At 32.4% G+C, this 24,959-nt stretch overlaps 1 protein-coding gene and 1 long non-coding RNA gene across 2 annotated transcripts in view; one reads left to right on the top strand and one right to left on the bottom strand.

The window, feature by feature from the left end:
• LOC139099516 (putative leucine-rich repeat-containing protein DDB_G0290503) overlaps positions 1-8,641 on the bottom strand; it is a 32,947-nt gene extending 24,306 nt beyond the window's left edge. The window contains exons 1-2 of the mRNA XM_070651997.1: positions 8,181-8,641; positions 5,471-5,798 (exon numbers count right to left, since the gene is read on the bottom strand). Of these exons, the coding sequence (XP_070508098.1) occupies positions 5,471-5,798; positions 8,181-8,499 (647 nt within the window). The 5' untranslated portion in view covers positions 8,500-8,641. The remainder of the gene's footprint in view (positions 1-5,470; positions 5,799-8,180) is intronic.
• A 1,945-nt stretch (positions 8,642-10,586) lies between these two features.
• LOC139099536 (uncharacterized) lies at positions 10,587-23,549 on the top strand. The gene is made up of 2 exons (XR_011545319.1): positions 10,587-10,728; positions 23,302-23,549. It is a non-coding gene; the product is annotated as an uncharacterized lncRNA (long non-coding RNA).
• The last annotated feature ends 1,410 nt before the right edge of the window (positions 23,550-24,959 follow it).

Below are 24,959 nucleotides of genomic sequence, written 5' to 3'. Positions count from 1 at the left end.
TTTCTCTCATTTCTTCATATGACTTTTTTTTTGTGTGTCGGTAGTTCATCTCTCTTTTTTTGTGTGTTTGATTATCACGTGAACTTGAAAAAACTTTGTGTTTCTCAAATACGAAACGCTTTCTGATTGTTTAAAGTTCAATTATTGTAAAATTGAAATGTGAGGAATTGGGTCGGAAAATCAAAAGCTTTTTAGTTATTTGATTTTTGAACGACGAGTAGATTGAATATCGTTGGGATCATGCATGCTTAATGGTGAATTGCGTTGTGGTATATGAGAGGAAATTCTACTCACGCAGTTAAAATTCAATTTTCCTTGAGACTTGTGTACGGCGACTTTAAATTTTCAAGGTTTCTTTATATTTATCATGTCATTTAAGTGTTGCGTTTGGGAAGTAATAAATTTTGAGTGTTGACTTTTTTTTGGGAAGGACATTGATTAATTTTAATCAAAAATCCTGAATAGCACAAGTCGGTCACTTTACTTACTCACTTCGCTGGTTGTTCAGATCAGTTGTGATTCATGACCTACCACAGGAGTCGCTTGAAGCTGGCTCTGTTGTTTACTTACTTACTTACTTCGCTGGCTGTACAGATCAAGTGTGATCCATGGCCTCCCCCAGTCGATTCTTGAAGCTGGTTCTATCGCTGGCTACCGCTTGCCAATTACCGCTGGCTTAAACGCTTAGGTCGCTTAAATGATAAAAAATTCAGCTCCAAATCAGAATCACACTGGACTAAACCGGCTTTTTAATTGATTGACCGATTTGTGCTATTCCAAACCATGGTTTTGGCTAATTTCTTAGTTATATATCCAAGTGGAACAGACTGCAATCAATCGAGTTGATTACTAAGCTAGTCACAGCCCAGAACAGCACAACGTAGTTCACTAGTTAAGCTCTATGTCGCTGTAATGACGATAAGACGTAAAGTTGCCATTATAGTACTGTGATGGCACGGTAATGACTGATTTTGACTCATATTAACGATAAAAATGCGGTTCTGCACATTATGTCATTCATGCGCAGAGCGTGAAGTCGACTCGGGTTTTGTATTTAAAAATTGTCTCAAACCGACTCGACTCTATCTAAAACTTGATTCGATTTTCAAGCTCTGCTCATAAGCCTGTTCCAGTTTGAATAAAAATTGCAATAGATCGTATTCAAAACACCTGACTTGCAGTTAGTTTAACCTGCAGTTAATGCACATTCTCACAATTTACTGACTCTTATCCAAACAACCGCATTTCCCACCCACAAATTCACCAAAAATTTTGCAACACACTTATTATATATTTTTTATCAAAATAATGGACATCCATTGACCTTCATCTTTTTCTCATGATGTATCACTTCCTCATCCTCACACGCAGATAAACACTTAAAATCGTTAAAAAAATATTGAAAATCTTTATGACTATGACAATAATTATATTTGAGTGCTACAACATGACCTCGACTTTGAGGGAAAATTAAAAATACACAAAAAAAAAATATAATTTTAAAATGCTTATCTGAGTCGAGAAAAATGTCTTGTTAATCATTTGATGCGTGTGGGGTCTTTGTGCCTAATGAATCATTAATTAATGGATTTTACAACTCATCATGGTAAATTTATAGGAATTTTGAGTTGTATGGGATCTTGGCTAGAACTAATAAGCTTGTAAACTTAAAAATTATAGATGATAACAAGGAAAAATCGTTGTGAATTGTTGGAATTTTAAGACTCGTTGTCAAAAATATGATAAACTTTTGAATTTCTGACTGTAAATCCTGAGCAACGCAATTTCATGTCACTAGGATGGCGATATGTCGCTGTGTTTACGGCAAGATGTGAGGACGCCTTGACGGAAATGGAAAATTTAAAAAATTGAGTCAAATTTAATGATTTCAAAATTCCCGAACAGTTTAATGTGTTCGCTGGACGTTCCCTTATTTACAGCAAGACGTAAAGTTGGACTGTCGGCACCGTGACAACGAATTTAGATCCGTTTTATGGTTAAACAGGAGTATGGCACATTGTGTTGCTCGGGGTAATCCATATCTTAAGCAAACGTACGGATTAGTCATTATTCCTACCATAAAAAGCCGATTTACTACTTATAGACTTCAATTTCTGGCAAAATCTATAAAAATTAATTCAAAACATTGAAAATCTCTAATAAAATTTCCATTCAAACCAAAACATTTTCTCCCGACTATCTTGCAATCTTGAACTTGATACTCGTGTTCTGTTCAAATCAGATTAATACATGACACATGTTTTGATTGCCTGAACATTCATTCGTTATACAATAAATGAAATAAAATTAAATCTATCTTTAAATTTATCTACAACTGTAAACCATAATATATCATCATTTCAAAATACTGAATATGTGCTTGTGTATATGTATGCACATCCTGATATATCTCATGATATTATTTTGTTTTATCGTTTGTTTACTTTTGCTGCATTGCTGCAACAATTTTTATTTTTCAGCAAGATTGTAGGGAAATTTGTTCAAAATATTTAGACAATCTGCGTTTTAAAAGTTATAGTTGATTGATTTTTAAAAAGAGGATTCAAAACGTGTGGATTAAATTGTAGCTTAATCAACAATATACTTATTTACTTGATTCGGATATTTCTCAGTTATTCTTTAATTCGACCCACGTAAGCCAAATTATATAATGTCTTAATTCGTGGGTATTATAATGATGCGCTATTTCGTAACCATTCAGAAGCCACATGGGATTAAGAGTCTATTTAGAATTTAAATGGGCTTTCCTTCGTACATTGTATCCTTTGGGGTAGCTGGTTAAATGCAATGAAACCAGAGTTGGTAAGACTCCAATGTGGAGAAGCTTCCACTCGAGTTCAGACTCCAAAAGTCTAGGAGTTCTACCTCCACAAAGTCTGGACTTTTTGAACTTTTGGAGACCGGACTCCAAAGTCCTGCCAACTCTGATTGAAACCGTTCCGAATAGGATAGGTCGGGTAGTTGATCTAAAATTCGGTTTTGCGCCGGTGTGTTTCTGTTATAGTGTCGAAGTTGAACCAAATCTAGCACAAATCTAGTCAGAGTCATGGCAGGGTTCAGACTTTAGATTGATGGACCGATTTTAGCCATTTTTAGCTTCTACTAGCTCGTGATAATAAGGAATCGAGTGTTATCTTAAATTGAGCATAGTTTAAATAGAGTTTAAATAAGCCTAGGCTAAGAATTGATAGAAATAGTGTTACATTTGGTATTGGTAATTGTCAGAAGGTACCCAGCGATAGAGCCAGCTTCAGACGGCCACTAAGAGACAATGAATCACAGTTGATCTGTATGGCAAGTAAATTAGGTTATTAATCCTAGGAAACCTATGAAATTTTTTAAAAATCACGTAAAAAACCATAAATTTCGATAAATTGATTCATATTTTAACAACTGCATTCAACAAAACAAATAAATCCATCAAAATTCTCACGATTTTATCAATTTTGTTCCACAGAAAAATCCCGGTTTAACAAGAATTTAAATTGAATAATTTTTAACGCAAATTACTGAAATTTTTCTCATTCATTTTCTGTTTTTAATAAAAGCTGACAAAGTGTTCAGGAATGTTTATAGCCTGAAAGCGGCTGCAACCAACATTCTTTAGCAATGAGTTCATATTTTTTACACATTTATAGGCCAACATGTGAATAAAAAAAAATTAAATAAAAATTTAATTATGTATCCATAAATAAAATTTCAAACTTGATGTGTCTACCTATGGATATAAATAGAAATTTCAATATCCTCAAAAACTTTTGATCGACAATCCTTTTTGCTAGAATTTAATTAAAAACTAATTTATATGTAATTCATGCAAAACATATTCATTATCTCATTTTATATGCAGTAGCATATTCATTAGTAAATGGTATCCGATTGTAAATTTAACATAATTTACATCAATTGCATCCTGAAGAAAATTGAGCTAAAAGTTTCCAAAATTAATCTTGATTTGAAACACAAAATTCAATTTGATACAAATTTAATCAAAAAATTGAAAATAAAATTTTTTTTTGTAATTTATTTCACAATATTCTCGGAAATATACAGCATAAAATGTTGCAATATATCTGTCTTTAATTCTGTGCAACATTAAATATTTAATACTGATAAAGATAAATTTACTTCCTTTTCATTTTCAAGGAAATGTGCACAGACATTTCATACAAATTGCGTATATATATTTTTTTTGTGAGAATGTATACAGCATCCATGCTATAGATGATAAAAAACATATTTTTTTTTCTCGGTTACCGATTTTTACTTGAGTTGCCAATTTATTTACGTCAATTTCGAGTGAAAATTTTTATGTGAAGTCATTAGTCAACGGGGGAGAGAATGAGAGATGATGAGAATATTTTTTTTTTATATTTTGAGAGAGTAAAAAAATTTAAAATTTAAAAAAGTGAAAAAAAGGTTTGGACTTTTTGGGAACTATAGCGCATTTTTTGAAACTTCAAGAAAGAGAAATTATTGATTGGTATTAGAATTGTACAATTATGAGGGTGCAAATGATAGCAGGCACCTTGAAAGACACATATTGATGCGTTTTTAGATAGTTTCCATTTAGGGACGTATCCAAGCCCCTAAACCCACTACTAATTTAATTCTAATTAAATTCTTCATAAATACCAAAAAATCCAAATTTCTTCAAATTTTTCTTCGATTTGTACTAAAAATGTACCTAAAGAGCACAAATCGAACTATCAATACATAATCCGGCATCATGTCGGTTTGATTTTTGGATGGTGTTAGATTTAAAAACCAAGTTAGAGCCACGTCGGCCTGGCTCTGGATTTTTAATCGATTATCCAATTTGTGCTATTCGAGAATAACATTCTATTGTTGATTTAACAAAATTAGACCAGGTTGTGACATTTTGGAACTTAAAACAGAAGACAGAAGAAATTTCAACATTCTAGACAACGATTACTAACATAGTCTTAAAATATGGACTGACAGGCAAATAGCATGTCTTCATGATACAGAAGGACCACTACGGTACCAAAAAGTTGCCTTATTGTGTTTTAGGAATGTATTCTTTGGCATAATATAAAGCAGAGCTCGAAGTCGACTCAAATCGACATAATATTTCGATTTAGAGAGACTTCGAGTTCTGATTCAAAGATAATCTCTCGCATGGAGAAAGTATACCCGACAATCAACGCTCAAAATTTTCTAAACAGCCACTGAATCATTAAGTCTAGCCAACTGACTGAAAACAAAAAATCGACCTAAAATCCTACTCAAACATCTCTCAACAACAACCTGCACACATTATTTTGTGTACCAAATAAAATAGACACATCTACAACTAAAGAAGTCATTCGATGTTAAATTGACTGAAGAGATACATATGAGAAATATTTGAGCATATAATTTAAATGTGTGATATTTTGTTCAGTTGAGTAAAATTTTATCATATTTTGATGTAAAAAAAACTTACCAGAAATCAACCTCGCTTGAACTTTCAGCCAATGAAAATTCTTCCTCAATGTCGTCATCACTTTCTGTTTTTTGTGGTTCCTCGATGCTCGGTTCGACTTCTTCTGATTCCTCAGACTCTTCAGATTCCTCAGATTCCTCAGATTCACTTTCACTGTCTTGTTTTAACTTAATTATTTGTATTGGTTTTATAATTTGATTGTCCAATTTCTTAATAACTACAAGAGGCTTTGGTTCCTCTTCTGATTCACTTTCTTCTTCCTCTTCCTCTTCTTCTTCTTCCTCCTCATCATCCAACTCTTCCTCTTCTTCCATTTCAAATGATTCCTCTTTAATGTTTGAATGAATTGAATTTATGCCGAACGAGAACATTTTTTTTTGAAAATAAAAATATTTACTTGTTGATTTTAGCAAAGGAAAAGTGTAAATGGAAATAAGATTTTTTTTCCCACGACTTTGTAAATATAACGCAAATTTCATTTCAAAAATGAAGCAAATCGTCACTGATATGAGTCAGTTGGTGAGAAAATAAATAAATATTTATGCTATTTTCAGATCATTGCAATGAGATATTTCAATTGTGGTTGGTTAAAAGGTTAAATAATATCTCATAATGAAGTCATATCCAAGTCATGCCATGTGACTTGATCATCCAAGTCATATCATGTGACTTGAACATATGGATACTATTTATAATTATTAACTGAACAAGGGAATTTCAATTTTAGATAATTGATCTTAAATTAGTAAGTAATTGCTAATCATGTCCTAATGATTTCAAATTATGTGAAGTTTTGCATAGTTATTGTCAATTTTTGGACGGGATTTGAATGGATTTTATTAGAAGAGATGTAAATTCAGGACAATGAAGCTCAAATGTAGCTTAATGCTCTTAATTTTTGACTAATCTATCAAACATTGGTGTCTAAATAAGACTGAGTAATCTGATCTACTTTGACTGTCTATCAGAGTTCGAAGTAGACTCAAGTTTTGTATGAAAATGTCGACTGAAGTCGATTTAATCTGACCTTTCCAAGACTTTTCGATACAAAACGACGACTCAAGTCAACTTTTTGTTCCAAAATCCGAGTCGACTTCAAACTCTGCCAACTATCATACAGAATTAACAATGACAGTTGTGCTAAAAAGTTTGTGTAATGTTGTGAACATTGTGCCAATTCTTGCCATATTGACAGTATGACTATATAATGATTGAAAAATCGGTCTATTGTGGGAATTGAATCCACTTCCTCATTGAAGAGAGATTCTAATTTTCGATATGTTGCCTAGCTTCTCGGCAACAGAGGCCTTACTCTCGCAATGGCAGGTTCGCAAAAATATAGGTCAATATTTCCAGATTCCACTCTTCTCAACTCATTCTTGAAAACAGTTGATCTTAAAAGTGTTGTTCACTTATTACGATACCTCCTTTTCACTCCTACAACGACCCTGAACCCTAAATCTAAACCAGTGGTTGGCAACCTTTTATTTTTCTCGGAACACATTGTTGCTAAACTAAGATCGAAATATACACTCGGCAAACGGTTCATGGCATTCCAAAAAGTTTAGAAACCACAAAAGTGTTTCACTATATGCCGCAGAAAACAGGTTGCTCACCATTCATCTAGATTTCACTTTTTAAAAACTATTTAGAAACCAAATGACTCATTAACTCCCTAAATCTTCAACAACTTACATTCAAATGTGAAATACCTCAGTTATTAGCTCATTTTATGTTGATTTAATGAAAAATTCCATTATTTTATTGACGTCAGTCAGGGTCAAAATCATTTAAATGAAAAATTATTTCATAATTTCATCACTTTTTTGAAAAATTAAACAAATTTTCATCTTGAATCAATCATTAAAAATCCATAAATAAGCCTTAATCCACCAAAATTGATTGATATATATTATTTCACTTCCATAACAACTTATTATGACTTGACCACTAAATTTTCATTAAAGATGCCTCGGGACACACAAAAAAAATATAAAGATCAAACAAATTAAGAGACTCTTTAGTCAGAGAGCCGTAAAAATAACATAATTGAGTACAGCTCATGAAAATTTTTTACTTTTTTTCGTGAAAACTCTCCACAAAAAAATTTTTTCTCATCTCCAGATGATCTCGACAAATCTATCCAAAGTCCATTATGCGGACAAAGTGTGACTGCTTCATATCAGTGGTGGGCTACCTTTTATGCTTTGTGGCACAACTTGATGGTTAGTCTTGATTGAAATTGCACACCAGAGCCTGAAGTCAACTTGATTTTTACTTCGAACCCATTCAAGTTGACTTGATTATTATATGCAGATGAGCTCACTCAAGTGGACTTGATATTTATTTGAAATTGAGCTTCCTCAAGCTGACTTGATTTTTATAAGAAATTGAGTCGATTCAAGTCAACTTGATTTTGATAAGGCGTCGAGTCTACTCAAGTCGACTTGATTTTTATATTAAGTCGATTCTACTCAAGTTGACTTGATTTTTATATTAAGTCGAGTCTACTCAAGTTGACTTGATTTTAATATGTAGTCGAGTTCACTCAAGTTGACTTGATTTTGATATGGAGTCGAGTTGACTTCAAGCTCTGCCGCACATGCCATATATATCAGGACATTTCCAAGCATCACACAGGTTGCCCACAACTGCTCCATATGCATTGAAATTTGCGTTAAATTTACATATTTATTTTTTTCATTCGAACCTTCCTCATCGTCGTCATCATTATCATCATTTTCATTAGAATTCACATCAATCGTCTCAATCTTCCCACAATTTTCATCAACCTCAATCACCTCCTCAAATTGATACGATTCCGAATCATCATATTTGAGTTCATGTGTTGATATTTCCTGATCAGTCTTATCATCAGTCTCAGCCGATTGTGTCATTGCATCATCATCATCCTCATCTTCGACACTATCCTCATAAATAGAGGAATCATCCTGATATGAAAAATCATCTTGCTGGTAGTTAATCAACCCTAAATTCTGTTTCTCCATTACATTACAATTTATACACATATTTTACATCCCCGTTCACACTTTCACTTGATTATATTACATATACATATCGCATTCTTACATTCCCCGTACTTTTTTGTTCTTCTTGTCTTACAAAACCCCGAGAAAATTGCTTTCGAATTCACATGAGATGAGATAAAAACTGAGACTGTCGTAGAAGCAAAAAGGAACAGAAAAAAATGCCAACACAAAAAAAAATTTAAATAAATTTTCATATTTTTTTGCTTCTTTTTTTCGTGCCTTCTCATCCTCCACTTTTTTTAATTCTCTTCTCTTTTTTTAATGTCTCTCTACTTGCATGTATGTATGTCGGTGTGTGATGTTGGAATAGAAAGAAGAACGAAATTTTTTTCCTCTACTTTTCACCTGACACTTTTATACTTTATATATATGTAGATAGATATTCTCATCTCATCTTACGTACTTTTTTTTGTTTTTTGAAAAATTAAAAGTGATTAGTTGAGAATATAGGAAATTAAAGGAGGTGAGGGCGCAGTTTTTATATTGTATTATGACTCGGAGATCGGTACTAGTGCTGAGTACTGATACTGACACTAGGAGTGTATCCAGGAAACCTAATAAGGGGACTTGACCAACTAGTCCAATTAGACCATCTAGACCAGAGCTGAGTAACCTTTTATTTTTCAAAGCACTATTTTATGGTAAGCCTCGACCGAAACCAAACAGGACATACGGTTTATGACATTATCAATATATTTTAGCGAAATACAGGTTGACCATCCCTGATCTAGACCATCTTAAGAAAGGTCCTGTTGATTCCTTGCTTTTACAAATGATTTTCCTTTGCTCGAAGATGGATTCATGCTCCCAAAGCCCTTACCCCTTCTCTTCTCTTCTCCTGGTAAATCTCCTGTTGTACACAGTATAATACCTAAAAAAGTGGAGAATGAGTTTAAAGTTCATAGATGAATTGTTATGAGACGTACTAAAGATGTAATTAACCAGTCGACACATTACTCCATTGACAGCAATTTGGAATCCATTTGGACAACTCTTACTTGGTGTCGCCTATGCTTTCTCGAAATCCCGGTCCCGATAAATTTTCGCGAGATATCCCGAGAAATCCCGATCTCGATCCCGTTAGCGAGAAAGCATAGTGTCGTCTAGACTAGGACGTAAAAGAGCTAAAATAGGTTGCAATGTACCAAATGACACTAATGCATCTCCAAATACCTAGTAACTAGTTAACAACCAACTTTTAATGGGTTTAGTTTTCAGGAATACAATGAGGAACAGTTTTAGTGTGATTGAACATGCACTGAGCATACTAGGACAAGGACCGTACTCATATCATTCTCAAGTGGACACATATACTTTACAGCTAGATATCAACTGAACATTGATTTGCCATCAATTAATTATAACGTATTTATGTCCACTCAAGTTTCAATAGCTTTTCATGCATTTTACACAACCCAAATTGTCTGACTGTCTCATTTTTCACGAATTTAAAAACCTCGCATTCATTCTTCACACATCTTAAGATTTTCTTAAGTGCACTCCAATTCCCCAAGTGCCAATTCACAATCCAAACTGCTCTTCAAAAGCCAAACAGGTAACAAAAAAAAAATAGTCGAAAATGTTTAAAAGAAAAATCCTACGCTTAAAAATGTTTCCAACGCTGCACAAAATGTGTGAAAAACAGAACAGAATGAAGAAGATGAAAATAGGAATGATATTCTTTTTTGCTCTCCTATATGTGTGTCTTATGGCAGTCAAGGTCGTTGATGGGAAATTCCTATTCTCATTTTCTATTATTCTCTTAATATTTATGTATGTACGTACATATATCTATAATTAAATATATATAGACCTACATAAAGGGGTGTAGTCAGGGGGCCACACTCTGAGAATTGAAAAACCGTTTATTTTGTAACGGTTTTTTTAATTTTAAATTTTTTGTAAAAAAAAAAAACAATTTTCTTTTTAAATCAAAAAATTAACGGTTGGTAGGGGGGACCCTAGTAAAATTTTCTGACTACACCCCTGTACCTACATATGAAGATTGAAGAAGACACAGAAAAAACACAATAATAATAACAGTATCAAGCATCAGTGGCAGTGGCAGTAATAATATTAATAATGAACGAAAAGGAAAAACCAGGAAAAACATTAAAAGTTTTTCTTATTCAATCCGTTTCGCGCCTCTATTATTGTTGTTTTTTTACCACCATTTAAGGATGAATTCAAACAAAAAAATACTAATTGGTATTAAATAATAAAATTAATTAGAAAGTTGAATAATTAGAAGAAATATTAAAGTTTTCACTCACCGCACAAGATTAATTACAAAATTTTAGAAAAAAATATAAAAAAATCTTTTTTTTTGGCTTCACTTCTTTTTATGTAATAATATTTAATTTTTGCGATGGCTTTTTCAAGAGAAATTTAAATGAGAAAAGTTTTTAATTAAGACTGAAATTTTCCTTTTAAATTAATAATTTTTTCAATGCCAGTGTGATTAAAATTGGTGAATTATTTTTTGAATTGAAAATTGTAAGTTTGATTTTTGAATTCTTTTGAATACGCCTTTTAGCAACTTTAATTTAAAGCAGTTAAATGTTTCAGTGAAGTAATAGGCAAGTTCTTTCATTCAACTTCAGTTTAGCGACTCGATAGTTGTCGATTCGAATCCCTAGCATTCATAACTACGAAATAAAGTCAATATTTGAATTCTTGTCAATTTTGGACTAAGAAATCGAGTCAGGAACTTGAAAGTGAAACATGATAAGCAAGAACCCCAAGATCTTTCGGCCGATTCCATTAAAGTGGATTATCCTAATTTTCGGACTAACCATTTTAGTCTTTTAAAAAGATTTCAAACATTTTAGAGGTTACTTTCCTACTTACTTGATTACTTCACTGGGCCGTAAAAATAAACTGTGATCCATGACTTTCCATAAATCTTGCCTAAAGCTAGCTTTTTTGCTGGCTTTCGTTTACAAATTCTTCATTCTAAGTACTGTCCCAATCGACAACTCATTCATATGAGTTTTTTGATCTTTAATCATTTACAAAATCAAATTTAAAGATTTTACTTAACAATGCTTCTTCAGGTCTTCTAGTGACATTTCCAGCCCATCGAAGTATGTTTAATTTGAAATACATCATTGCTCCTGCACGTAAATATGTATCATTTCTTCTTATGGCCAAATTACCTTATAATCGTAGTACCAATAGATTGCCATCATGCATGTTGCCATCACTAAACCATGTGAACGTTTTCAAAGTATATTTGGGCAAGCCTACATTATGAACGTAATGTTAGTGGAACTGAGAGCATCACAATATACCAATTGAACATTCAAACCAGAATTTAAAATTGTTCGAATGCTTCCAGTATTAATCATTCACCATATTTAATATTAATAAAGAAATTTAATTTAATTATGTTCCATGGTATAAATCTAACTTTAATTTATTTTTAAGAATCCTTAAATGTTTCTTTGATCTTTAAGAAAATGTATTAAGCATCCTTAAAAACTCCTCTTTAACCGACAATATGTATTCATATTTCTTGATTTCTTTTTCTTCTGATCTCAAAATTTCTCTTCCTACCTTAATATACATACAGTAAATAATGAAGCCTCTCTTTACTTCCATTAATAGGTTTGACGTAAATTTTCTATTTAAGACTTTTCTCCTCAAAGTGCAATAAGAGGAAGACTGATCATCAAAGTAATGTCAAAATGTAATAAATGTAGGAAGTTCAAGTGAAGTTATTGGAACCAAAAGCTTTTGGTATGTTTATTACATTTTTATTGAATCAAATACTAAAAGCATCCACAATGACTGTGAGATGCATTGGGGTTTTTCTAAGAATATCCAATTGTTAACTTTGTTCTAGTTCCATTTTGTGGCTTTTAAGTTTAAGCAATATCAGCTCTAAAACTCTACAATAATTCAATAATGTACAATTTCTGAGAAGATCTCTAACGTCCCTTTCATGATTGTTTTTTGAGAATTTACGAAATCCTAAATTGAATAAAATTTGACAGCAATGTAATCATACAAATATCCGGAATTTATACCCTTTGTGCAACAGTAAAGCTTAAATTCGTTGTTTCATATTTTGGGAAATGATGATCCAATGAGCTTTATTTGTAAATAAAAAGATGTTTTTGAAGTTGTGCACACGTGCTGTTTTGCTGTAGGATTTACGATGAATGAAATTTTTGGAGTAGATTGATGGAAGAAAATGTCGATTTTTCTATGATTTGGATGGGATAATGTAAAGTTGTACACACTTTTTGTGCCACGGAGCACTTTGGGTGTCAAGCCATGTCTGAAACCACAAACCCCGAGCGGCACAAATAAGCGGGTGGAGGCCAAAAGCGTTCATATGGCTGTCAATGCCTCCGTTTGTCAATATATAAAAAAAGTTTAGGAACTTTAAAAGCTCCGTGGCGGAACCTTCTTCATTTGTGTAGCTCGAGTACGACATGAGGTTCACGACATTTCCAAAAGTGTACCACGACACACAGTTTGGACTAGCACTTTAATAGTAAATTTCAGACAAAATTAAATCAAAGGCTTCCAATTTCATAAAAATTTGCTTATTTTTGGACATCACCTGCTTATCAGCACCTGCTTATCAGCATCTGCTTATCATCACCTGCTTGTGGACGACTCGGATTTTGTATGGAAAAGTAAACTAGACTTCATGTAAAATTTGAGTCGACTTCGAGCTCCACTGCTTTTCAATTATTAAAACCCAACCCAAAACCCCAACACAACTCCTTCATGAACACCAACATCAATCCCTGTAATGCATTTAAACATTTTAACATCCCATAATTTATGACTCAAAAAATTATTTTAACATAATTTTAATACGCATATTGAAATGACAATTTAATTAGTTTAATGACCTTCAAAAGATATTCTTGCTTGTCTATCCCCATTTTGAGCAGCAGGTGCTTGTCTTGTTTTCTCTCTTAGTTGTCTTTGAGACATTTTTCTTCATATTTTATGATCTATAAATTTTCGAGTTTTGTGATGTAATTTGTAATTTGAGTTTGAGTTTGAAGTTGGGAAATGAAGGAATTGGATTTGTAAGAAGTCAGAGCTTGAAGTAGAATTGAGTTTTTAATGATATGAGGTATTTTGGGAGGAAACAGATATGCTGTAGTTTTCAACATAATTGGCGATAATACGGCCATCGAATAAGGAACTCAAACATCTGCTTAGTGTCGATATACAGGCCAAATGCGCCTCAACATTCTGAACATTCTTGAACTTCCTAACTTATTTAATAATTTCTCTTTTCTCACGCTAATAATCATCAGAAAATAAAGATTTATGTTAATGTTCATAGTATGTCCCAAAACTGTCATCAGAATGTCGGTTTTTGTTTTCTTATTTTTTGTTATTTTTTTTTCAAAAGTATTTAATGCAGAGACGAAAAAATAAAAGTTTCCTTCATCATTGCAATATGCTACAATTTGCTGATATTTCTTTCGCAAATTCCCATGGTATGTGGAGCATTCTTACATTATTGCTATATCTGCTGATGAAAAATTTTTGCATTATATATGCATGCATGTTTGGATTTTTTTAAAGATTTTTTTAAAAGTTTTATGACTTAATCCCGAGCGGCACATGAGGAGTCAGACACATAGATCTGAAATCTCGGCTTGGGCCAATTTTCGGAATCGAGACAGTGATTACCCTAGAAGTCTCAATTGGCACATTGGGAGCCCTTATGAATCACAGCTGACCTGTACGGTCAGGTACAAGTTGACTTTGAGGTCTACTCGAGGGAAGTCACGAAATTCATTAAAACAAAATTTCAACTTTAATCAAAATTCAATTCCACAACTTTATTATTAGAACTGCTAAACCCAACATATCAATTCCAAATCATGAATTCAACCGCAAAATTCGTTACAATAAACTTCATATGAAACATTTCTCAATTAAATTCGTTAACAAAAAAGCTCCCGTTTTTTAGAACGACTGCATACAATGTATTATTATTCTCGCACAAAAACATACATGCAGGCACAAAAAATGCATTCATATTGTTACATTACACGAATTGCTGAATAAGAGGAAAAAACTTTCTAGCTCCAAATGAAACACAACCCAATAAAACTACACCAAAAAATGTCACATGCTTTTTTTGGAATGGACAAAAAAATTTAAATTCCAATTTGCATGGAAATTTCTTTTTTTGCTCACCTTTTTTTGGGTTGAAAATTTGTTTGAAGTCAAATTTTTTGGCTAACATTTTGGTGAGGATTCTCAAAATGGGATCGAGATAGAGCCATGCCGTGATTCAGTCTCGATTTTCAGACATCGAGATCCCTTGTTGTTCTGAAAATTGGGAAAAAAAATTGATCAAATTCAGACTGACTCTTTAATATTTCCCTTTATTACATGTAAACATTCTATTTTTGTAACCTTATCTCAAATTACATCCAAAATATTATCCCATTAACATACATTTCCCTCATATCTCATCATAAAACATTCAAAAACATTGAATTTCCCATCAAAACATTGATTATCCTCAGTAAATTATGTCATTTCACTGTTTCAATGTGTCATTCACACAAAACATTGGAAAATTGAGAGAATCAAAACATTATCGTCATTATCCCCATACAAATTATCAATCATCAATGCTTTATCACAATGTTCTGTCGCATTGTTCAATGTTTTCTCCCATCCGCTGTCTATTGCTCCATATTTTGTGTTATTTTTGTATTCAAACTTCTTCTTCATGTTGTGCTGATGCCCACATTAGTACTTATTAATTGGCCCCTTTTTATATTTGCAAATTGAGGTCGAATATGGTTTACTGAACTTTTTTTTTCTATCCATTTCATCTCTCCACATCCCCACAATCATCATTTAATTATTCCGTTGATTATTTCATTAATGCCACATTCTTGTAACCGATTCTGAAATTCTGGTATTTGCTTAATCATGATAATGGAAATGAGTTTGATCAAATGGACGGACCGATATCGTTTAAATCTGCAGCAATACGATGGATTTGTCTAGCGATTTAATTTTGTGTCTTTTTTGATGGAAATTCTTGTTTTTTTGAGGGGAGATGTTTAATTAATTTTTCATGAGTCTAGGAATTAATTTGTGTGTCGTGATGGATAAATTGCTGAATTGCTATGGAATGAATTTGGGATAGATTTATTGACTTGGATAGGATAGAAATAGGATTGAGTGAGGGGTATAAATAGGGTTCATCCCTCAAAAAAAGAGGGGTCATGAAGTCATCATGCAACATCTTTCAAGCCCAGGGAAGAATTCTTGGGTTTTGACAACGAAGTAGGGAACCAAGGGCATGGAAAGCAGGCAAAAAGTGTACAAAAAAACAATTTTCAATGTTGCCTAATTTACGAACGTTCCCTCATGTAAGTCCTACATGTCATTTGACCTTTCTAATATTTCTGTCACCTGTTTGACATGTTGCAGTTATGCACTCATCAAGAAATAATTGATTCGTTAAAATAACTAGTTTCGAGCTTGAAATTGACTTGAATTTAATATGAAGGTGAACCGCGGCTTCCAGGTTGTCCACTAATTAAATGAATTTGAATCACCCCCTCCCCATAGACGTAGTAAGTAAACCAGCCCTTTAGCCAAAATTCCAAAAATTCAAAAATCTCATTACTAATTCAATTAAATTTACATTAATAATTCTACACTCATGACATGCTAATCTACTTCATTAAACATAACCTTAAAAAGAAAAAAAGTTACATTTCCAAGAACTTATGTCTTTATAGACTGAAAGCTTCTGAGAAATTATTTGCTTCATACATCACGAAAAGTTCAAAGAATTTTTTTCATCATATGTGTCAGTGGTGGGTAACTTTTGTGATGTGGGACATTAGTGTGGAAATTTTAGAAACTGTATGCCGTGAAAGGTTTTGCTCGATAAATGTGCCCCTACCAGGGAGGTGTGCCGCAAAAAATGACCCTGATGGACAACATGTGTGTCACGGCACTGAAGTTTGGAAACATCATGAGCCGTTTGTTATGTGCAGCTTCTGTGGAGGATTATTACCAAGTTGTGCCGCTAAAAATGGCAGTGATGGATAACCTATGTGTCGCGTCACACGAGTATGTAAATGACATGAACCGTATGTCGTGTGTGGTTTTGGTAGAGGTTATCATTAAGGTGTGCCGCGAAAACCAGCAGTGATACGCAACCTGTGTGCCGCGACACATTAGAGTGGAAATGTCATAAACTGTATGCCAGGTGCGGTTCCAATTAGAGATGTCAATTATTTGGGTTTTTACTATTTGTACAAATACCCAAATACCCAAATATTAAACCCCAAATATTTGTACAAATATTTTAAAAAAAATTTTGGTCTTAAAAGTAGGTCTAAGGACAATTTCCAGAATAATTCTTTTAAAATTTGTCTCAAATAACAGCTGAGCTTTTGTTTACATCATTGCGAAAGTCATTTACCGCTTAGTTTAATTAAAATAATGAGCTAAAAGAGTCAATCTAGTAAATATTTTAATTCTTGTACCCACTGAAGATGTACTTTGTACCGAAGTTGCACCTACTAAAGATGAGAATGACAGTAGATTCTTGAAAAAATAATTTTAATATTAATTCTTTTTGAATGTTTTTGTCTCGAGCAGATCAACTAAACTACCTTTTCGCAGATTTTATTCTCTATTATTTGCACAGTAGATCTGGTATAATCGGTATGATTGTTTGTTAGGATTTTGTATTCTTGTATTCAACATAAATGTCTTAAAGCTAGCTTTATGATTGACCTTTTTCATAAACTTAGGTTCATTTGGCTTAATATATCAAAATATAAGATTAAATTTAAATTGTCAAAAAATTTACTCTACAAATTTCAAAGAAATTCAGAAATTTTATGAAAAATTTTATTTTGAGTACCTAAAAAGTGATAATCGTAAGAAGACCCAAATTTATTTGGGTTTACACCCAAATATTTGGGGTACCCCAAATAGTGCGAAATAGCCCAAATATTTGGGTATTTGGGTATTTGTATTGACATCTCTAGTTCCAATCAAAACTTAATATTAAGGCATGACGCAAAAAGTAAAAGGTTACCCACCACTGATTCATGACAAATCTTCATGCTTTATTCATAAAGTTCATTAACTCATCAAACGCCAAAAAAGAAATTTTTGTCATTTTCTCGCAATTTTTTTCCTCCATTTTTTTCAATTCAACAACAAGGAGAAAAAAAGGGGAAAATCCGAAGAAAAAAATCATGTAGCAAAAATATACCGAGAACTGTCACATGATAATTCTGCGTACGATAAAGTTGTGAAGTATGTTTATCAACGTTTATGATGACGACAAGACTTATTGTACGTCTATATATACACCAAAAAAAAAAAAAGCATAAAAATATGAAAGCACAAAAAAAAAGTTTTTTTTTCTATAATTGAGAAAATATGATTGAGATTTTTCGTTCGTATCTCAACCAACGTAGAAAGAATTTAATTATAAAACTTTATCAACCATCCCCTACCGCAAGGAGCGATGTGAAAAAAGGAAAAAACTTCATCCCTCCAACCACCCCATAGCAACCGCCACACCACCACCGAAAAAAATTCATCGATAATGACAGAAAATCGAATATTCATTATGAATCTGGTAAAATAAACTTTTCTTTCCTCTTTCTTATTCTAAGGAGCTTCCTCTCGTACCCTCGTACGATTGTGTGTCTTTATGTGAGAATGAGAGGCTGATTTTGATGTTAATTTTCCATGTACAAGATGCGGGATGAGAAAATAAAGTTTTCTAGGATCAGTTATTTAGAGAGCAAGGATGGGGGTAATTGATGCATTTTGGGTATTATAGCAATTGAGTTAAGCAAAAGAACTTGAGGACGTCCTTAAGGAATTAAGTTGTGAACAGAGACAATATTACATTTGGTATTGAAATTGCATGCGGAAGCCAGCAATAGAGCCAGTTCCAGGTGACATCTAAGGGAGGTCATGGATCACAATTGATCTGTATGGCCAGCGAAGTACGTAAGCAATTTGTACCTTCCTGGTTCAATAGATAAATTACTTAGTTCCTCAATGGCCTCCCATAGATGTCATCTAAAATTAGCTTTATCGCTGGCTACCGCTGGTTTAATAGGTCAGGTGCATGGCTCAAATCTGATAGGATACTACTCAAGTATCGTAGGTTCGAATCCAATCACTTCCAAATTCCGAAGTTTGGATAAATGAAATTAGACTATTTAATAAACAAAATCAAGTCTAAATTGGAGCTCTTAGCAATTCTTCTCTTCGGTTCGAATCCAAAAACTTGAAGTGTAGTGAAACACAAAAGAACGAGATGTCCTAGTTGGATACTTAGATTAACTAGTAATTGGAATATTAATAGAAATTGTATACAACGCACCTGAGAGCATCACTTAAGTTGTTTGAAGAAAGATCCAGTTTCGACTAACTTAATACGACAGTATGTATGCTCTTTAAGTTTTATACCTTATTTATTTATTTTTCTGGTCGTACAAATCAATTGTGATCCATGACCAAGCGCATTATATGTGACTTTATCTACCTGGCTCAACTGGACGGTGCACCAATATCATCTTCTCTCTGTGGAGATCTAAATAGTGACACGGAGTCAAAAGAGGCTCTGGTTAATCCGGGATACCCAAACAGGCAAAGTATATGCTTTCATGGTACATAAATGGTTTAATATTTAAAAGCGGTCTCTTTGTCTGTTGGGGTCCTTAGATACAAGCAAAGAATGATATCATAGTAATCAAATAGACTCAGTTCCACATAATCACGCAAAGCTCCTCATTAAACCCCAAATGCGCTTTAAATCCGTACCGATAAAAGTTCTTAACCCACAAAAAACTTCCTCCTATTTTTCTATTCGGCTTTCTTAGAACCGAGAAGCAATGAAGGAGGAAAGAAAAAAAATATTATTATTGAGATGTCGTTTAAGGATACAGAAGTGTTCACAATAATAACAATAATAATATTAATAAAGAATAAGAGGGGAGAAAATGATGGTGAAGCAAATTTTCATGTCGGTTGAATTTCATTTAATTAATAAATTGATTTAAGAGTCTTTCAATGATCCTACGTAGTTATTCAATTAAACAATTCGCAGTCATGAAAAGTGTAACGTGCGTGACTTTTTTTTCTTTGTGTGCGAACTTTGGAAAAGTGGATTTATGTGGAAAAAGTAAGAATCCTGATGAATATCAAAGTTATATGCAAGATGAAGAATTGTTGAAAGTTTTAAATTAAAATTAGGGAGGTTAGGAGGGAAAAAGACGCAATTTTGAAATCTTAACAAAATTTCAAATTTTAACAAAATTTTAAATTTTAAACATTTTTTAAAATTGAAGAAATTTTTAATTTTAAGATAATTTTGGATTTTATTTTGTTTGAATTTCAACAAAATTTTGAATTTTAATCAAATTTTGAATTTCAATCAAATTTAGAATTTTAACAAAATTTTGAAAATTTGAAATTTTAGGAAAATTTTGAATTTTAAGAAAACTTTAAAATTTAAATTTGAATTTTACCAAAATTTTGAATTTTACAAAAATTTTGAATTTTACAAAAATTTTGAATCTGAGTAAAATTTAGAATTTTTATAAATTTTGAATCTGAGTAAAATTTAGAATTTTTAATAAAATTTTGAGTTTTTAGAAAATTTTGAATTTTAATAAATTTTAATTTGGAATTTTGAAATGTAATAAAATTCCTCAGACTAACCGCCAAATTTCCACCTTACCCACCTCAACCTTGCAAAACAAAGCTCAATATAATGTCTTTTTTTTCCCTGAGCATGCTGTATTATCATAAAAAGGCGTATGCAAAAGAATTAAACGAAATTACGTAATTATTTAAGATTAATTGTATCACATATCCGTGTCGTTCAACCTCCCCCTTTTATTTTTTAATTTTCCACATCCAAACTTTGTTCTACATTTTTTGTTCCATAATATAAAAGAGTAAGAATCATATTCAAAGCAAAAAAGCATTTGAGTACCTCTGTAGAGGAGAGAATTTAAATTTTTTTGTCATCGACATAGAAAATAGAGAAAAAGGAATTTTTGTGTGAATTAATGGACCATCATGAATTTCAAGATTGTTTGAATAAATTTTGTCATTTTGCTATTTTTTTTAAATGACTTGGAATACCTTTTAGTGATGAATGTGAATGATTCTTTACACATATGGGGGATGCTTTAGTTTGCTTAACAATTGTTTAAGTTTTTAACTTTAAGAAAATATTTTAAATTTTGAAAAATTAAGTAAATTTTGCAAAAAAAAATCATTTGTTAAATTTACAAACTTTGAAACTATTTGCGATTTAATACTTTATAATATTTAAGGATTTGAACCTTTGAAAGATAGTAAATTATTAACTTCTGACATATAATGTTTATTTCAATTTGAATTCTGAGTGCATTATGCGACATATTATATTACATCAAAAACTAATGACAAGTTTGTTAAAGATCTGTCCAAGTCTGTAATAATTATTTACATGCTTCGCTGACCGTACAGATCAATTGTGGTCCATGGATTCTCTCAGATTTCGTCTAAAGCAGTCTCTATAGCCTCCATCTGAGAATTCTCTATACCAAGTATCTATCGACAGCTTCCTCTGCTCTTTTATCAAGTGCAGAAGGCTCCATCATGGAGCTTTTAAAGCTCCGCTAAACCTCTTTTTTTAACAATTAATGGAAGCTTTATTTCCATCAAACGAATATTTCATCCATTTGGTGCTAATAAACGAGGTTTAGCTGTTCCTTCCTCAATTGTGTAACAGTTCCAATAACACCTCACAATCCATCCATCCTGCAAAAATTGACAGGAAAATAAAAAATCAATCCATTGAAGAAAAATTGTTTGTCATTCTAAATCCATTGACATTTCCTTCCGGATGCTATATACACTTCAAACTATTTCCATATTCATTCTTTGGAATTTTAAAGCTTCGAGTAAAGCTCCTGCTCAATTTTCACGCTTACTTCCTTCATCCATATTTTTCTTTTATCATCATCGTATCTCATGGAGCATAAATAAGAAGAAAAATGGATGAAAAAGAAGTAAAATTATTTACAACATTTGCTACGATTATGCGTTCGTCTATTTCACGTACAATCCCTTACTCTCATACTCATATCCACACATGTAGACAATGACGTATAATGTGAAATTGCTGAAAATTGTAATCTTGGGAACATGGAGATGAGGCAAGGCAAGAAGAATGAAAAAATAAAGCACACGATGAGAGCATACACAGCAATAGAAGTACAGTCAACCTTTCTCCAATAATGGCAAGAAGATTTATGGACTTCACACCATTCCTTTAATGCCGCTTTTTTTCATACATGCCAAAATCGGGAAATTTATGTATGTTCCTCGGTTTTTTTCTACACATTTTTATTCTTTATTCCTTTTTTTGTTATTTTTTACAGCAACTAAAAAAAAACTTTGAGACAAAAAAGTTTCTTCTTGTTGTTTTGGTTGTTATCTGCTTATTTTTTTTGTTGGAAGTGACATTTTTTGGAAAGAATTAGTTTTTTGTATTGAAAAAGGTTTTCATGGAATTTTGTCTGTCTGAGTCTTGTTGTATTTAGGCTGAATAGGGATCTTGATTGACATTCCTTGTTACTGGCTGTCGGCTGGTATTTAACATGAATTGCCATAAAAGACAATTAGGTTGTTAAATGCTCCCTAGAGCTATTTTACCTGAATTATACTAGATAAGCATCCACATATAGGGTTGGACAAGAAAGAGGAATTTGAAGGTTTGTGTTGATGATTTTAAAATAATATGTAGTTCAGTGATGGGCAACCTGTGTGACCCGGTACACAAATGTGCAACCAAAAATGTTTGGAAATGCCATGAACCGAATGCCGTTTGAGTTTTCAGTCAAGGCTATCCATAAGATGATATCTCAGAAGTAAGGCAATAAACCACTTTTAAGTATGCCTTATGTTCAATATTACTACAAGGTTTGAAACTAAAGGCATCTAATACCATCAAGAGCTGAGGTGTATCAATGGGGAAGATCAAGGTTTGGGGACAATCTTCCTCTTTGGACCAAATTGCTGAAGTTGTTCGGGACAATAATTCCTAAAAACATTCCCGAAATTCTGCAATTTATTGACAATTACTTAACACTGGACACTGACTTGACACTTGACTCTGACTTGACATTTGATTCTGACATGACACTTGGCACTGGCTTCAAACTTGACTCTGACTTGATACTTGACACTGACTTAACAATTGACACTGACTTGACTCTTGACACTTGACTTGACTGTTGTCACTTGACTCTGACTTGACGCTTGACACTGACTTGATACTTGACATTGACTTAACAATTGACACTTACTTGACTCTTGTCACTTGACTTTGACTTGACTCTTGTCACTTGACTTTGACTTGACTCTTGACGCTGATTTGACACTGGACACCTATTTGACACTGGATACTGACTTGACACTTGACACAGACTTGACACTTGACAATGATCAACCATCCTTTGAGAGTAGTATCAAATCTATTCCTGAGTGGACAAAAAACCGATAGAACTATTCAATAACTAGACATTAACTTGCCTTTTACTATTTATAACGTATTTTTGACTGCCCAGGATACAGACTCATATCCATAAAAAGTAGTAAGAAACCCTAAATTGAATGAATCACAACACCTAATAAAATGCGCTTCCAACTCCTCAATAACCCTCTCAAGCCATCCAATCGTTGTTTCGTTTTGTTACAAAATATTTTTTTTTTTATCTTTTACAGTTTTTCATGCTTTGTGGTTGATGCTATCTCAACAACTCAACAATTTTGTTATAAGTGGAAAATACACTAATTCGCTTACATCTCGCTCTGAATTTGTTGTTATCATTTGCTTAAAGGATGAATATCCTTCTCTCCTTTACTCTTCTACAAAGGAAAAATCTTATTTGCGAAGAAAATTTATGGAAAATTTTATTGCATTGTAAATTTTTAAATAAATAAAAAGAAAGTTTTTATGTTGGAATGAAATATGTCTGAAAGTTTTTAAGAAATTGAAAAATAAAATTTCGATAAAGTTTTTGAATTTGACAAAGTTTGAAAATTAGACAATCTTTAAAATCTTTTAAGTTTATTTCCATAACTAATTATATTTATTCATTTTTAAAAATGGAAGCAAAAAAAAACAAACTATAAAAGAATAATAAACATTTTTATAGGTTTTAAACTGAGATTTGAACTCAAAAATCTAATTTACTGCAATTTCAAGTCACAATTCTAAATATTAATACTTGATTCATGACAACGTTTTATACATTTTATACATTTTATCATTTTTGGCAAATTACATTATAGAATAGAATGTAATTCTTAGCTTTATCATTTATTTCAACTTTTTTAGTAATGCATTCTTGGAAGATACGCTGCATAGAAAGGAAAGGTAAAAAGTGTACAAATAAGGGCCGGTTTCTTGGTCTAAAAGAGATAACCTACTTTATCTTAGCCTTGGTGTACCTAGGACAGGTTGGGGTAGGGTTACCTATGGGAGCTAGAATAATGTGGTGTAGGATAACCTGGGATAGCTAGGATATGATGAAATACCCTAAGATAGCTATGGTAAGATAAACTCAGCGTCCAAGTAACCCCCAGGAAGGATAGAGCAGATGGGATACGTTAGGTTAGCAACAATCGTAAGTCTGGTGTGAGGACATGTTAGACTATTTCAAGGTCGTGTGCTCTCCATGATTATTCATTCCCTCTAAGTAACACAACATTCTGATTTCAATACTTGAAAACAGAGCTCAAAGTCCACTTGAATTTTGTTTAAAGTCAAGTCGACTCTAGTCAATTTTCTATACAAAATCCGTGTCGACTTCAAACTCTGTTTGAAAAGAATGAACAAATGAAGAAGGCTTCACCAGGGAGATTTAAAGGCTCCGCTTAACATTTTTTATTAATATCAAATGGAGGATGAAAGCTTCCAGTTTTCTTAACTCTAATTAGCTAAATATCATAGATTACATTGAAGATTATCATAAAGCATCAAGCAACACAATCCATAATCCATAATCACGTCAACATCTAAAAAATCATCTAAAATCCAATTTTCACTCATCTATTAACTTCGCATTTTATAAATAATTTAAAATCCATTACACGAGTGATTTTCGTCTATAAAATATGACATTGCGTAACTTCATGTACCATCCTTAAGTGCTAAATTACAACAATTTAAGCTTCTTTTCACATACTTCGTGTGCTCAAGAAGAAAAAAAAAAGAATATTTTATCAGCTTAATGTACATGAAATAACATTTGTGGATGTCATAATTTTTATACAAAAAAATATTAGTTTACATAAATTAAGCGAAGATCGATAAGAAGGAAATGAAAAATTTGCATGCAAGTCACGTTCCCCTTTTTTTTTCGTTCTTTCTTTGCTCT

Source organism: Chironomus tepperi, unplaced genomic scaffold (genome assembly GCF_022539635.2).
Source record: "Chironomus tepperi strain 1889 unplaced genomic scaffold, CSIRO-AGI_Ctep_v1 contig_472, whole genome shotgun sequence".
Classification (NCBI taxonomy): Eukaryota; Metazoa; Arthropoda; class Insecta; order Diptera; family Chironomidae; genus Chironomus; species Chironomus tepperi.
This window is presented reverse-complemented; position numbering and strand designations above follow the sequence as displayed.